The sequence below is a fragment of the Tachysurus vachellii genome, chromosome 5 (genome assembly GCF_030014155.1).
Source record: "Tachysurus vachellii isolate PV-2020 chromosome 5, HZAU_Pvac_v1, whole genome shotgun sequence".
NCBI lineage: Eukaryota > Metazoa > Chordata > Actinopteri > Siluriformes > Bagridae > Tachysurus > Tachysurus vachellii.
The window spans coordinates 9,737,833-9,752,013 of record NC_083464.1 but is presented as its reverse complement, the minus strand read 5'-3'; the positions used below and the strand labels follow the sequence as shown (position 1 = coordinate 9,752,013).

Here is a 14,181-nt window from a genome sequence, read left to right as displayed (position 1 = left end):
AAACAACAGGCGGACAGAGCAACAGATAACAGAAAAGACAACTGAAAGTTAGATAGCTTTATTAATCCCAGAGGTAATTCACAATTTTTTTTTGCTAGCTGTGTATGAATGTGTCTGGCGCCCTTGCCGTGAACTTGTGTCTCATCCGATATGTATTCCCGCCATGTGCCCAGTGTTCCAGGGACAGGACTGAATGTCAATGAAGAGATGAATGTTTAACCATAGAAGCTGCACTACCACCATGCCAGCATAAAACACTCTAACAGATTTTGCACTTTTCATTAAGATGATTTCTTGCCATCGACTCATTTAGCGTCAATCATGATATCAGGTAGTCGGTACAGCCTGGCAAATGACATGCCTGACTGTTGTAATTGAAGAGCGATGTAATAAAAATAAAAATCAGTCTTCAAAAACGTAACATCTGCTGCATAGAAAATGGTGTTAGTCCGTGTGTGTGTGTGTGTGTGTGTGGGTGGGGTGGGGGGGTGTCTGAAATTAAGCGAGGAGCTGCAGTCACTATAGATGATTGAATGAATAAATGAATGAGTGAGTTGCTGCATGTTTGTTGTTGCATAGAGAGTTTGGATAGTGAAAGAGAGAATCCTGTTCTTTATTTGTCTTTTCTTTTTGCTTAATCTGTTATTCAGTGTCACTGTTACAGTATGTGTGTAATAATGTCAGTTCCATAGAGTTACATTTACATTTCCACATTCACACAGACAGACGCACAGACAGACACACATTCACACAGACAGACTCACATTCCCACAGACAGACTCACACAAAGACACACATTCACACAGACAGACTCACATTCCCACAGACAGACTCACACAAAGACACACATTCACACAGACAGACTCACATTCCCACAGACAGACTCACACAAAGACACACATTCACACAGACAGACCCACAGACAGACTCACATTCCCACAGACAGACTCACACAAAGACACACATTCACACAGACAGACTCACATTCCCACAGACAGACTCACACAAAGACACACATTCACACAGACAGACTCACATTCCCACAGACAGACTCACACAAAGACACACATTCACACAGACAGACACACAGACAGACTCACATTCCCACAGACAGACTCACACAAAGACACACATTCACACAGACAGACACACAGATGCACATTCACACAGACGCACATTCACACAGACAGACGCACATTCACACAGACAGACACACAGACGCACAGTCACACAGACAGACGCACATTCACACAGACAGACACACAGACGCACAGTCACACAGACAGACGCACATTCACACAGACGCACATTCACACAGACAGACACACACTCACACAGACAGACTCACACACAGACACACACATTCATACACACACAGACGCACATTCACACAGACAGACTTACACACAGACGCACATTCACACAGACAGACACACAGACGCACATTCACACAGACAGACGCACATTCACACAGACAGACGCACATTCACACAGACGCACATTCACACAGACAGACGCACTTTCACACAGACGCACATTCACACAGACAGACACACACTCACACAGACAGACTCACACACATTCATACACACACAGATGCATATTCACACAGACAGACTTACACACAGACACACATTCACACAGACAGACATACAGACGCACATTCACACAGACTCACACACAGACACACACATTCATACAGACAGACACACTCACACACAGACGCACATTTACACAGACAGACTCAAAAACAGACACAGACACACACTCACACAGACAGACTCACACACAGACACACACATTCATACACACACGGACGCACATTCACACAGACAGACTTACACACAGACACACATTCACACAGACAGACACGCACAGACGCACATTCACACACACTCACACAGACAGACTCACACACAGACACACACATTCATACACACACAGACGCACATTCACACAGACAGACTTACACACAGACACACATTCACACAGACAGACACACAGACGCACATTCACACAGACAGACGCACATTCACACAGACGCACATTCACACAGACAGACGCACTTTCACACAGACGCACATTCACACAGACAGACACACACTCACACAGACAGACTCACACACAGACACACACATTCATACACACACAGACGCATATTCACACAGACAGACTTACACACAGACACACATTCACACAGACAGACATACAGACGCACATTCACACAGACTCACACACAGACACACACATTCATACAGACAGACACACTCACACACAGACGCACATTTACACAGACAGACTCAAAAACAGACACAGACACACACTCACACAGACAGACTCACACACAGACACACACATTCATACACACACGGACGCACATTCACACAGACAGACTTACACACAGACACACATTCACACAGACAGACACGCACAGACGCACATTCACACAGACTCACACACAGACACACACATTCATACAGACAGACACACTCACACACAGACGCACATTTACACAGACAGACTCAAAAACAGACACAGACGCACATTCACACAGACAGACTCACACACAGACACAGACGCACATTCACACAGACAGACACACACGCACAGACGCACTAAAGTAGTTCAGCTAGAAATTTGTTGTAACATTTATAAGGTCTGTTTTATAAGCGATTATTCATAGGTTTGGTCAGTTTACTCAGGTCCACTACTTTCAGCCAAAAACAAGATACTCAGTCTACACTAAGGACAGGCTCACCAAACTTGGAGAGGTGGACACTGCAGAAAATGAGACACATCAGTGTCCAGTGTCATGCAGATGGTAGGTCTTGTGTCTGCCTTGTGTCAACAGTCCAGACTGGTGGTGGTGTAATGGCATGGTATTCATTTACTCCTCTAACATGATAATGTGCCATGTCTCAAAGCACAAATCATCTCAAACCGGTTCCATCAACATGGGAATGAGTTTAGTGTACGTTACAGTCCCTGATTTGAATCTGTTATAGGACCTTTGGGATGTAGTAGAATGGGAGATTTACAGCATGAAATGTGTTGCAGTCACATATCCATCAGATGACACGTAGTGCATGCCAAAAGTCATGCAGTCCCAGGAAACCACTATGTAAACCCACCTCTGAAGCTTTGAATGCTCCCAGGAACACAGTGGACTCCGTTATTGTGAGATGGACATTTGCAAGCATAGGACTTTTCCTAGAGCTGTTCTTCTGTCCAAATTCAGTAACCAGGTTAGAAGGGTCTTCTTCAGGAGATGATCAAGGACCGGGCTTCAGAACAGAGTCTGGCTTTTCTGGTAGAATGGAGAGACGGAAACACCTTCTTTCCTCAGGAGAGACTAACATTTCAGAAACTTAGAGTACTCAGAGAGCTAAAGAAAAAAAACTGCTCTGAGACAAAAAGTAAACTTTTTTTGAGCTGAACTTTGGTAAAAAAAAAAAAAAAAAAAAACAGCTACTGCTAATCAGCTGGCTAATACCATCCCTACAGAGAAGTACGGTGGTGCCAGTATCATGCTCTAGGGTTACTTGTTGTGGTTGGAATTGAAGGAAAAAATATTGCAGCCAAATACAGAGAGCGGCATGTCGGAGACAGCAGCTCACAGATGCTACCCATCTAATCACATTGAACTCAAGTGGATGTACCAAGAAGAATGAGAGACAAGTTACCTAAACCCAAGAGACTTACCCAAGAAAACCTGACAACTAGAAACTCTCCAAAGTATTGACTAAAGGGTCTGAATAAGTTACGATTTTTAATACATTTACAAATAAATTTAAAAAGCATTTTTATTGTTATTATGGGTTATTACATTTATAATGCTTTAAATCATTCAAAAAGAAGAATAATAGGAATACAAAATAATCCCACAAGGTCTGAATACTTACCAAACACACACTATATATTAGGAATGTAATGGATACTAATACAGGTATGATTTGATGGAGCGTTATTCATGTGTTTTGTGTGTGTGTGTGTGTGTGTGTGTGTGTGTGTGTGTGTGTGTGTGTGTGTAAGGTCTTTTAAAAGAAAGCTTTTCAGAAAGTTTTACACAGCATGTGGTTGAGAATTTAGGTGTGCACTTGGGATTGCATGAGCTAGAGGGATTTACTTGTATACGTGTGTGAGCACATGAAGCTCACTGGACTATGACCGATTTATTTATAGTGCCCTTAGAAGCAGCCTTGAATTATTTGTTTATTTATTTGTTTGTTTGTTTATTTATTTATTTATTTATTTATTTATTTATTTATTTATTTATTTATTTTTACATTATATTTTATTAAATTAAACCAGCTAAATTCGGTTGGAAATATTATGGGCAGGTACAAACAAAACTACGGAAGCGTATTGCATTCACTTGAGTAAAAAAAAAATCTACTCTGTTTTTCTGAATTAACGACTTACTTATCTCAAAATTATGAGATAATGTTTCAGGAAAAAATTTTTTTTGCTCTGTTTTTCTGAATTAACGACTTAATTATCTCAAAATGATGAGATAATTTTTCAGGAAAAAAATTTTTTTGCTCTGTTTTTCTGAATTAACGACTTAATGTGGATTGCATGGAAGTAAACATGTCCCGCCTTTCAAGTTTAATCAGTTGAACCGATATGGTATGCTTCACGGATATAAGATGATGCATCTGAAATGCATTCAGGCTGGCTATGTGGTGACACAAGAGACAATCAGGCAATTGTTGAAAATACTGGATCTCCATGGAGGGCAACTGAGGCACCGGAATCGTCTTCGGCGACGTTTGTATCATAATCCAGGCCCGAACTTTTTATGGCATGTTGATTCATATGATAAACTCAAACCATATGGGATCTGCATGAATGGTGCAATCGACGGGTTTTCACGAATGGTGATACGGCTACCGTGAAGCAGACCATATCGGTTCAACTGATATAGAAACACAGCAACGTCAAGCAGATCAGAATGTTCTTTTCATCTGAACAGGCGCAAAGTCTTGAGGTGTCTGCGCAAAGCTGACGCAGTAATAACAACACCATTTATATTACTTAAAGACAGCAGTATCTCCCAATGTCTCAAACCCAAAGTAAAATAAAACCGGATTAAACTTGAAAGGCGGGACATGTTTACTTCCATGCAATCCACATTAAGTCGTTAATTCAGAAAAACAGAGCCAAAAAATTTTTTTCCCTGAAAAATTATCTCATAATTTTGAGATAATTAAGTCGTTAATTCAGAAAAACAGAGCAAAAAAAATTTTCTCCTGAAAAATTAAGTCGTTAATTCAGAAAAACAGAAAAAAATTTTTTTACTCAAGTGAATGCAATACGCTTCCGTACAAAACAACCCTGTAAGTAGGAATAAAATAAATCATTCTTGCAGAATTCATAATCCAGACTGAAATTTCTACCTACTATATATTTGCCACAGGATTCATATAGAATTTCAGAGCAAACACATGAGTTATAAATATATAAATATCTGGAGCACTAGAATAGATAGACACAGTGGTGGCATTGCACATACAAAAAGCCTCTACAAAATGCTTTTTTTTTTTTTTTTTTTTTTTAATAAATGAGTCATACTTGAGGTTTATTTTTTATTATATTTCTTAGCATTCCCAAGTGAAATTGCTTGTCTTCTGAATTAACTGAGTGCTCTCTATTTTCTAACAGGTTGCGGCATTTCAGTTGAAGTATTTTAATAACTTTTCTTTTTTCCAAAATCCTTTTTTCAAGGATACCATCTAGAAAATCATTACATGTTTTATATAAATCATTTATTTTATTTTATTTTATTTTTTTATTTATTTATTTTTTTAAATTGTGCTTAAGTTATCCTTGACCATGATAGTTTTGTAGCTGAGGTTCTGATTTGTGCATCTTAGAATTTGTTGCTAGCTGTGAATGTGATGATGGTGAGACTAATTCAGCCACACCACTTTATTACACCAGGGACTCATACACATAAATTCAAATTCAATTTATTTACAGTTCCCATTGTCTCAAAGCATAGTATAGAAACAGAAGAAAAAGAGAGAGAGATTAAAGAAATAAAAATATATATAATAATAATAAGAAGAAGAAGAAATAAGAAGAAAAATAAATTAATCAGTAAAATTAAAGTTTAAAATTAATTAAAAAATATTCATATAAAATTGCCTATTTAGTATAATAATATTCATATTGACATATCTGCTCAATAGATTTTTACTGGTCTATGTAGAATGTGCAGAAGTGTAGCATATGAAGAAGTTCAGCTCATATCTGCAGTGAAGCCTTCTGCTATCTGGAGCTGAAAACCAAAGAGCTCAGGGATCAAAAAAATCCATATAAGTTTGGTTTGTTCTGTGCCTTTTCAGCAGGCATGTGTTCACCTCACTCACTGTACACTTTATCAACAACATTCATAATTTATTTGCACTCAGGTGTTATCGCAGGCAAGAAAAGAGAAGAATCTCTTCTTTTATTCAGTTTACCACAAAATATCCAACTGTTTCCATCCTAAGAGCTTAATATATGCTTAGTAATATGAAAAAGAAAAATGAATGATGAAGCTGCATAAAAAGAGGGACATATAATGCTCTTTTGAAGGGCACAATTGCATATATACACACACACACACACCCTTTCACACACTACAGACAATTTTAGAGATTCTATTCAGCCTACAGGTCATCGGTCTGGTTTAGAACACAGTAGTACACGAGGAAACCCCAGAAGCACGAGAAGAACATGGGTGGAGGTGGGAATCAAACAAAAAAAATCCTGGTTGCAATGTTGCTAACCACAAAACACAATGTGTCACCAGCAGGCCTCAGTCAAGTTTAACTAATACCTGTAGCAGTGTGGGACTTCCCTTCAAGAGACACTGTGGCTAAAGTTCAGACAAACGACTACAGATGATTAAAAAATAAGTACGATTTTGACTAACTGCTGCAACTGAGAGTTTGATAGTTGTACTTTAGGAAAATGACGTGGAACTGTTTACATTCCGGTTACGTTCTAGCCTTTTCTAGGCCGTGTCTGTACAAAGAACTTTAGATCAAAGAAGGCAGTTTAACAAACATAGCCAGTAGAATGGAACTATTTAAATCGATGTTAGAAGATGAAGCCTTTGTTTATCACGCATACATTACAAGCACAGTGAAATTCTTTTCTACGCTTATTCCATCTTACTACTACACTGGGTTCAGCCATGATACCTGGAGCAGAGAGGGATAAGGGTCTTGCTCAAGGGCCCAGCAGTGGCAGCTTGGCAGTGCCAGGGCTTAAACCCTTCAACCTTCTACCAAAATTCATCTACCAAGAACCTTAACCATTTGAGCCACCACTGTTTTGTTTTTGTTTGTGTTTTTTTTGTGTTTTTTTTCATTTTCTCAGCGATGATCATGTTCTCAGCGATCGATTGAGTGAAGCGTTAACGGCGAGACTCTTGCTTAAATGCCATAAGTGACTTGTGCTTCAGGTGATGAGACTGAGGCTAATGCTGATAATCAGTGTGATGATCCCTTCCCACTGTAAACTGAATACTGAATAAAAGTCATTAAAAAAGTTGGCAGTTGTTTATTTGAGAGGTAGAGAGAGGTGCAGATGCAGGTGAGGCAGCTTTAATGAATGATTTTAAACATGGGGAACTAAGTACAAAACCAAGGTCAACCTAGGAAAGCATTAACAAAGAACAAAGATTTACAGGACAGAGTGTGTGTGTGTGGGTGTGTGTGTGTGTGTGTGTGTGTGTGTGTGTGTTATTGAGCATAGGCGTGTCAGATCAGAAGAGGAAGTGTGTGTATTATGGGAATTGGAGTCCCATGTGACCATGTTAGTTAGGATTGGAGTTCATGGTTTTGTTAGACCTGATGGTAGCATTCGTTTGGTCTGGTTGAGATTCAAGAAATCCTAATATAAAAGAACATTTGATCATATAATTTTTTTTCCCGGCCTGCCAAAAGTATCATTTAGATTTTTTTTCACTATTAATATCTAAACACAGTATTGACTATTTTTGGATAATGAAGGATCATCAGTGAAACCTAACACACTAATTGTTTTGCTGCTATAAAATTCACTGAGTTCCTCTAAGCGTGCACAGACTTTTGCACTTGATGTTAACAGGATTTTATACCTTGTCTGTTCCTATGAGTCTCACCGAATGTTTCTGTGTCTTGCTGTGTTCAGGCTCTGCGTGTGATGGCGAAGATCATGCGAGAATGCTGGTACGCCAATGGAGCTGCTCGTCTCACCGCCCTGCGCATCAAGAAGACACTCTCTCAGCTCAGCCAGCAGGAAGGGATTAAAATGTAGGCCTGTGAGCTCTGGGAGAGCTGCACACCTTGGCATATTATTCTTTTCTTTTTCTACAAATATCTATTCATTATAATGGTCTCGCACATGCTTCTGGTTCTCCATGATTATTGCATTACGACTTCGTGTCCTCGGTGCGCGAGGGAGAGGACGAGAGGGAGGACATGAGCTCTAAGTATGAAGGCTTGTTTGGATTTTTTTTCCTTTGGCTTTGAATGATTGACTTTTTAGCAGTGAAGGTCATTTTAATGATCAGGTACTTTTTATTTTCCTGTTAGCGGTGGAGAGATGAGATGAGATGTATCTCTATAGTGAATTTGCACCTTGGGTTTTCTATCTTTCCTCAACATTTGTTTTTATTTTCTAAGTTATTTTTTGTTTTGTTTTGTTTTTTTTTTTGTTGTTTTTTTTTCCAAACAAACTGGACATGACCTCATTCAGTCTTGGCAAACATGCTGCAACATATGCAATATAGAGAAATCCTATCCTATATTTTATACCTTGATATGTTCTGTTACTATGGCAACAGTTACAACAGCTTCAACAGCTACAATGGCATCCGTGCCCTCTAAGCCAGGTGTTACCGGAAAGTGCCACTGCTTTAAACCAACGTTCCCTCATGCTGTGGCTCGGCCCCTTCAGCTTTCGCTGTCCGATTAAAAGAAAGAAAGAAAGAAAGCAAGAACGCAAGAACGAACGCCACCGTCGCAGACTCACGGACGAGACTGTTGTGGAGTCCGTCTTTATTATGCACACGCAGCGAACGTTAACAAGGGGCCACCACATACAACTTGCTGGTGCCATTTCTTCAGTTTTACATCATCTATCTCTTTCTCATTATCATCTTCAACGCACACAGAGGGACGTTTCAGCTCAGACCTCGGTTCATCTCCAGTAAAGCTGATCACCAGTCCGTGTTGCTGAGTGGCAGCTGAGGATCGGCTTCCTACCTGACACAGAGATCCGGAAAGAGGGTGCTCTTTGTCTCCACCCCTAAAAATGCTGTCTCTATAGTTTAAACTGACACACAGAATAAAACTAGATAAACTGAGCTCCTCTCACAGACTGGCACTTAATGCAGAAGACTGGATGGTAAAGAAAATAGAAAAAAAATCCTACGAGCAGTATGACTGATTAATAACATCGCAAGGTTTGAAGTCGAACACATCAACATTACTCGAGTTGCCGTGTAAAAATGGTCTTTCTTTAAAATGGTCTATGGTACTCTTTGTTTTCAGTGTTGCAAAGATGATGGGGTATATTCATTTATCTATAGAGCAAATAGATCTTTACTAAGCCATAGATTTTCCAACATTTTATGGCAACTTTGTGTGTGTGTGTGTGGTTAGAATGTACATTTTAAGAAAAAATCTCCATTGAGCAAGCCTTAAGGGACCAATAGCATTGGTTGTTCCTGTTTTGTTAAGGAAAGAAAAGCAGCGATGTTTCAAATAATTGTCGTTAAAGTTAATATTCTGTCGAACACAAGGAGAGTTAATATTCTATTGAACACAAGTATTCAATGTAGCAACAAATCTAGCAGTTTTCTTTGTTATATCTGTAGACGGACGTCGTCTTTGCCACACGAATAAGCTTACAGTCAGAAACACAACGCTAAACGGGATTCCAGGATCACATTCGTGGCACGCTGTTGGAGATCTCGCCTGAAATCGATTCTTTTTCCGTAATGGCGTAATTTCCCTGATTGCCTGTTTCATTCCTTTTATACCACAGCAATTTGTAAAAAAAAAATGACTATTTTTATTGCTACACGACTATTTTTTCCCCCCATTTATAGATATATTTTATGTTCGAACAAGTGTGTGGTAATTAGACAAACTATATAGGAAGCCCTTTGTATCAGTCAAGAGGTCATGTTCCAAAAGATCTTCAGACAAAGTGCTCCTTCCAAAAAAATGAGTCTCCTTCCAAAAAATGCTAAATAAACACAGACTTTTTTTTTTTGTTTGTTTATATGAAGCATAGCAGTCACTGTATAGAATCGATAACATTATAGGATAAGCATGTTCACTTTGTAGCCAGCATTTCTGTAATAGGAACTGGTGGAAGCAGGGTACTTCGCATGCTCTTCGTGTTTTGTCTGTTTTCTTTTTTATTTTGTCCCCCCCCCCCCCCCCCCCCCCCCTCCAGACTATAGAGTGAAACATAATAAGCACCCAGTGGCCAACACGGCCTTTGAATAGCATGGCATGTTTACAGTGCATTCCTGTACTGTGATTATACTGATTAGATACAAGCTTTTCTACCCTTCAGCCAAAACAATGGGGAGCGGCAGCGTGAGGGAGAGAAATAATCTCCCATTAGACACAACACACACTGCATGTTTATTAGTGTGGCAAAAGGATGTTCATTTGTACTGCTTTTTTTTCCCCCATTGGTAAAAGAAAGCAGATTGATTGTGTTTTAAGCTAAAATTGCTGCAATTTCTGCCTCTGTACAGGAGCAAAAAAAAAAAAGGATGATTCGGTCATTTAAGTGTGCAAAATGTGAAAAGAATAGCATTCAGCCCATTCCTGAAATGTTTGCCATTCCACAGAGCTTTTTGAAATATATCCAGGACAACCTTTGAAGGGTTGAATTACAATTGGAAAAAAATGCTTTTGCCAGCCAGCACGCTGGATATTTCTTTTTTTTCTTTTGGTCACTCTTCTCTCGGGTTTTGCTCGATTTGTAAAATTGCACATGTGGAGTGTTTTCACACCAGAACCGCATGAAATATCAGTGAATTTGACTGCATTTAAAATGATAAGACTCTGACTTTTCCCTTTTCTGCTCCAGTACACTGGTCTGTCACTTTTGTTTCCTCGCACCGAATTGAATTCCTGTTATATGCTGAGAAACGCCCTGAGTGGAGTAAGTGTATGATGGAGGACGTTTGTATAAATATGTACATTGTAAATAACTATCTACGTGTATGTAACTTGTCTGTCAGCTTGGTGGCCCTGTGGCACGTACAATTGGTCAAGAAAAATTGGACAGTTGAAGGAGTTCGTGTTGAACCCCAGGATGGGATAGAGCACATCCCCTCCAGAGGGTATTATATCAAACAGTCTAAAAGGGAAGAAAATGAGATTTTAGTAATTTATTGTTGCTAAGGTCCATCGAAGGCAAGTGTAATCATCCTTTCTGGGAAAAATTTATTTCATCGTGCCACCGCTGATGTTTTTTCGTCCGACACATTTCTGTCTTAAATCACCAGCAGCCTTTTTTTTTTCTTTACGGATTCAGCAGTGACCTATTTAGACGCGAAAACATGCATATCCAGGTATTTCCTCACAGTGACATGCAGGTATCCTCCTGGCCTTGACAGGTCAAACCACACCAGCTATGACTTTTAACAGGAAATCCATACCGCTGCACCTCTGGTTCCATGCGAGCGGGTGAGAGCGAGAGGACTCTCTCTGTAACCCTCACTTCCTCACTGCATAGCATCTTGTAGCTAGGAGATTTTTCATATCATCTAACGTGGTATCACGTACAGTAGTAAAACACGGGCTGTCAGCCTCCTCGACCTCTCTCCCGCTCTTCTGCTCTCGATGTCACTTACTTCTGTGCCTCCGAACCCATCTGCACCCTCGAACATGGGCGAGGATCCACTCATCCCGGGTGATTTTAACCGACAGTGTTTTCATTAGGGGTCCTGTTATATGGCCCAGACTCCTGCACAACCGTCTGCTGTTCAGTCAGTTGCTGTTTGTTTGCTTTTTATGGTGCATTATGCAGCTTTTTCATGCAACCATGCACAGATATTTGCACAAAAGTCTTACAGTTTAATTCATGCCTATGCCTTTTTTTTTAAGTTAAATAATTCTGGAAAGGTAAATATATCTCCTGAATGAGGCAGACGTGAGCATAAACTTTAAACTCTGCATTCCCGCCAATCAGAGTGTCCCCAATTAGAGCACGACTCTGAGCAGTTTCAATAAAGGTCATGCCTGTGTCAAAGAGGGCGATCAGACGGGTTAGTGCGTTATGCAAATGTGTACGGCGACACGGTCCTCAGGCTTTCTACTGGCAATTGCCACGCTATTTATTTACAGTTTAATTCTTTATCTATGCCAACATCCGGACACTGTGAGAAAGCTCCTGGAGGGACGGTGGCCCGGTAACACCAAAAATCATGTGGGTAGGTAATGAAAGGGTGGAGCAGGTTTGATTCGAAGGGAAATAAACTGACATGGAGAAAGCAGGAGTCTGGGTCATTAAAGGACTGCGGAGCCAACCAAGGTGCTTTTTCATGTGTGTGTGTGCGTGTGAGTGTGAGTGTGTGTTTGTGTGTGTGTGTATACATTATGGAAAGGCAAAAGAAAGCTTTATCAAGTTTTATTTGGTGCCTAAGTTTGACTATATTGTGTTTTGTATTCCATATAGAATGATGCACTGCATGTGACTGATTTCTAATGTTTGCATCATTTTGGTTATTAAGGAAATTCTTAAAAGAAAAAAGGCGAAAGGCTTAATTAGTTTAAAAAAAAAAAAAAAGGTCAGAAAGTAATCCAGAGGAAAAAAAATACCTCCTTCAAAGACCAATGTATTTTTACCTCAGTGTATATATTCTATTTGTTTACTTCAAGTTTGCAAATTTGTTTCTATGAAATGCTAAATTGAAGAATTCACATTTTGTGTTAGTGGTACTTTGGCATTGTGTTGTTCTTGTGTCTAAATGAATTGTATTTTGTTTTTTTGTTTTTTGTTTTTTTGGGGTGGGGGGGGGAGGGTTTGAACCATCATCTGTACTTTATTTCTTGTTCTGTTCTGTTCTTTAGTTCTGAAGTGCTTTACAGACATCAGACCATGTATTTTAATGCCTCTTTCTCAAATGTAGAAAATGCATTATGGGCCTTTTTTTGTATTTAAAAAAAAAAAAAAAAATAAGAAAAAAAAAGTCAGAGCTGGTCAGTAGTGAATGGTGGAAGAGAGAGTTGTCATGAAGGCTTTGCGGCCCACTTGATTTTTAAAGCATTATTTATAGACTTTTTATAGCGTGTACAGAAGTACAAACAACATAGGAACGTAGGGGGAGTGACGCTGATGTGCCATTCTAACATAGTGGACTAGTAATGGGTGTGAATTAAAAAAAAGTTCAAATTTCCTAATGTTCTCTGTGTGTTTTTGTAGTTTGCTTGAATGTGATCTAACACTCGTTTACGGCATTTGGCAGATGACCTTATCCAGAGCGACTTACATTTACCTCATTTATACAGCTGAGCAACTGAGGGTTAAAGAGCCTTGCTTAGCAGCCCAGCAGTGGCAGCTTGGTGTCCCTGGGATTCAAACTCACAACCTTCCGATCAGTAGATCAACACCTAACCACTGAGCTACCGCATATCAAATGCTTTTATTCATTCTCATGGTGCAAACAATTAAATTTATTTGTATAGCGATTTTATCAATTCACATTGTCTCAAAGCAGCTTTACACACGTTAAGTATAGAAACAATAAAAATGTAAAGTTTAAAATTAAGTTACTATTTATCTCTAACATCTATCACTAATGAGCTAACGTGAGGTGACGGTGGCAAGGAAAAACTCCCTGAGATGATATGAGGAAGAAACCTTGACAGGAACCAGACTCAGAAGAAGAACCCATCTTCATTTGGGTGACACTGGACAGGAAATAACGTCAATGTAAAAAATGTCCTATATAACAGTTTGTAGTCAAGTGGAATCAAACAACCAGGATTCAAACGGATCAGCGCAAATTCAGAATTCACCACAAACCTAACACTTAATTCCTTACTGCCGAAGGCTTCAAATGATCGCTGATGATCTACGATCACATCCCTTCCGTTTCTGTTCTAGGCTCTGAGTCGATTATGACCCTGATGGTTACTGAGAACTTATTGAATAAAGAATTGAATTTTGTTC

General features: G+C 39.4%; 1 protein-coding gene across 2 annotated transcripts in view; it reads left to right on the top strand.

Annotated features, from left to right (window-relative positions):
• Window positions 1–13,405, top strand: part of tgfbr1b (transforming growth factor, beta receptor 1 b) — a 73,619-nt gene extending 60,214 nt beyond the window's left edge. For both annotated transcript variants that reach the window (XM_060869651.1, XM_060869652.1), the window contains one exon: window positions 8,167–13,405. In XM_060869651.1, coding sequence (XP_060725634.1) covers window positions 8,167–8,292 — 126 coding nt within the window. In that variant the 3' untranslated portion in view covers window positions 8,293–13,405. The remainder of the gene's footprint in view (window positions 1–8,166) is intronic.
• The last annotated feature ends 776 nt before the right edge of the window (window positions 13,406–14,181 follow it).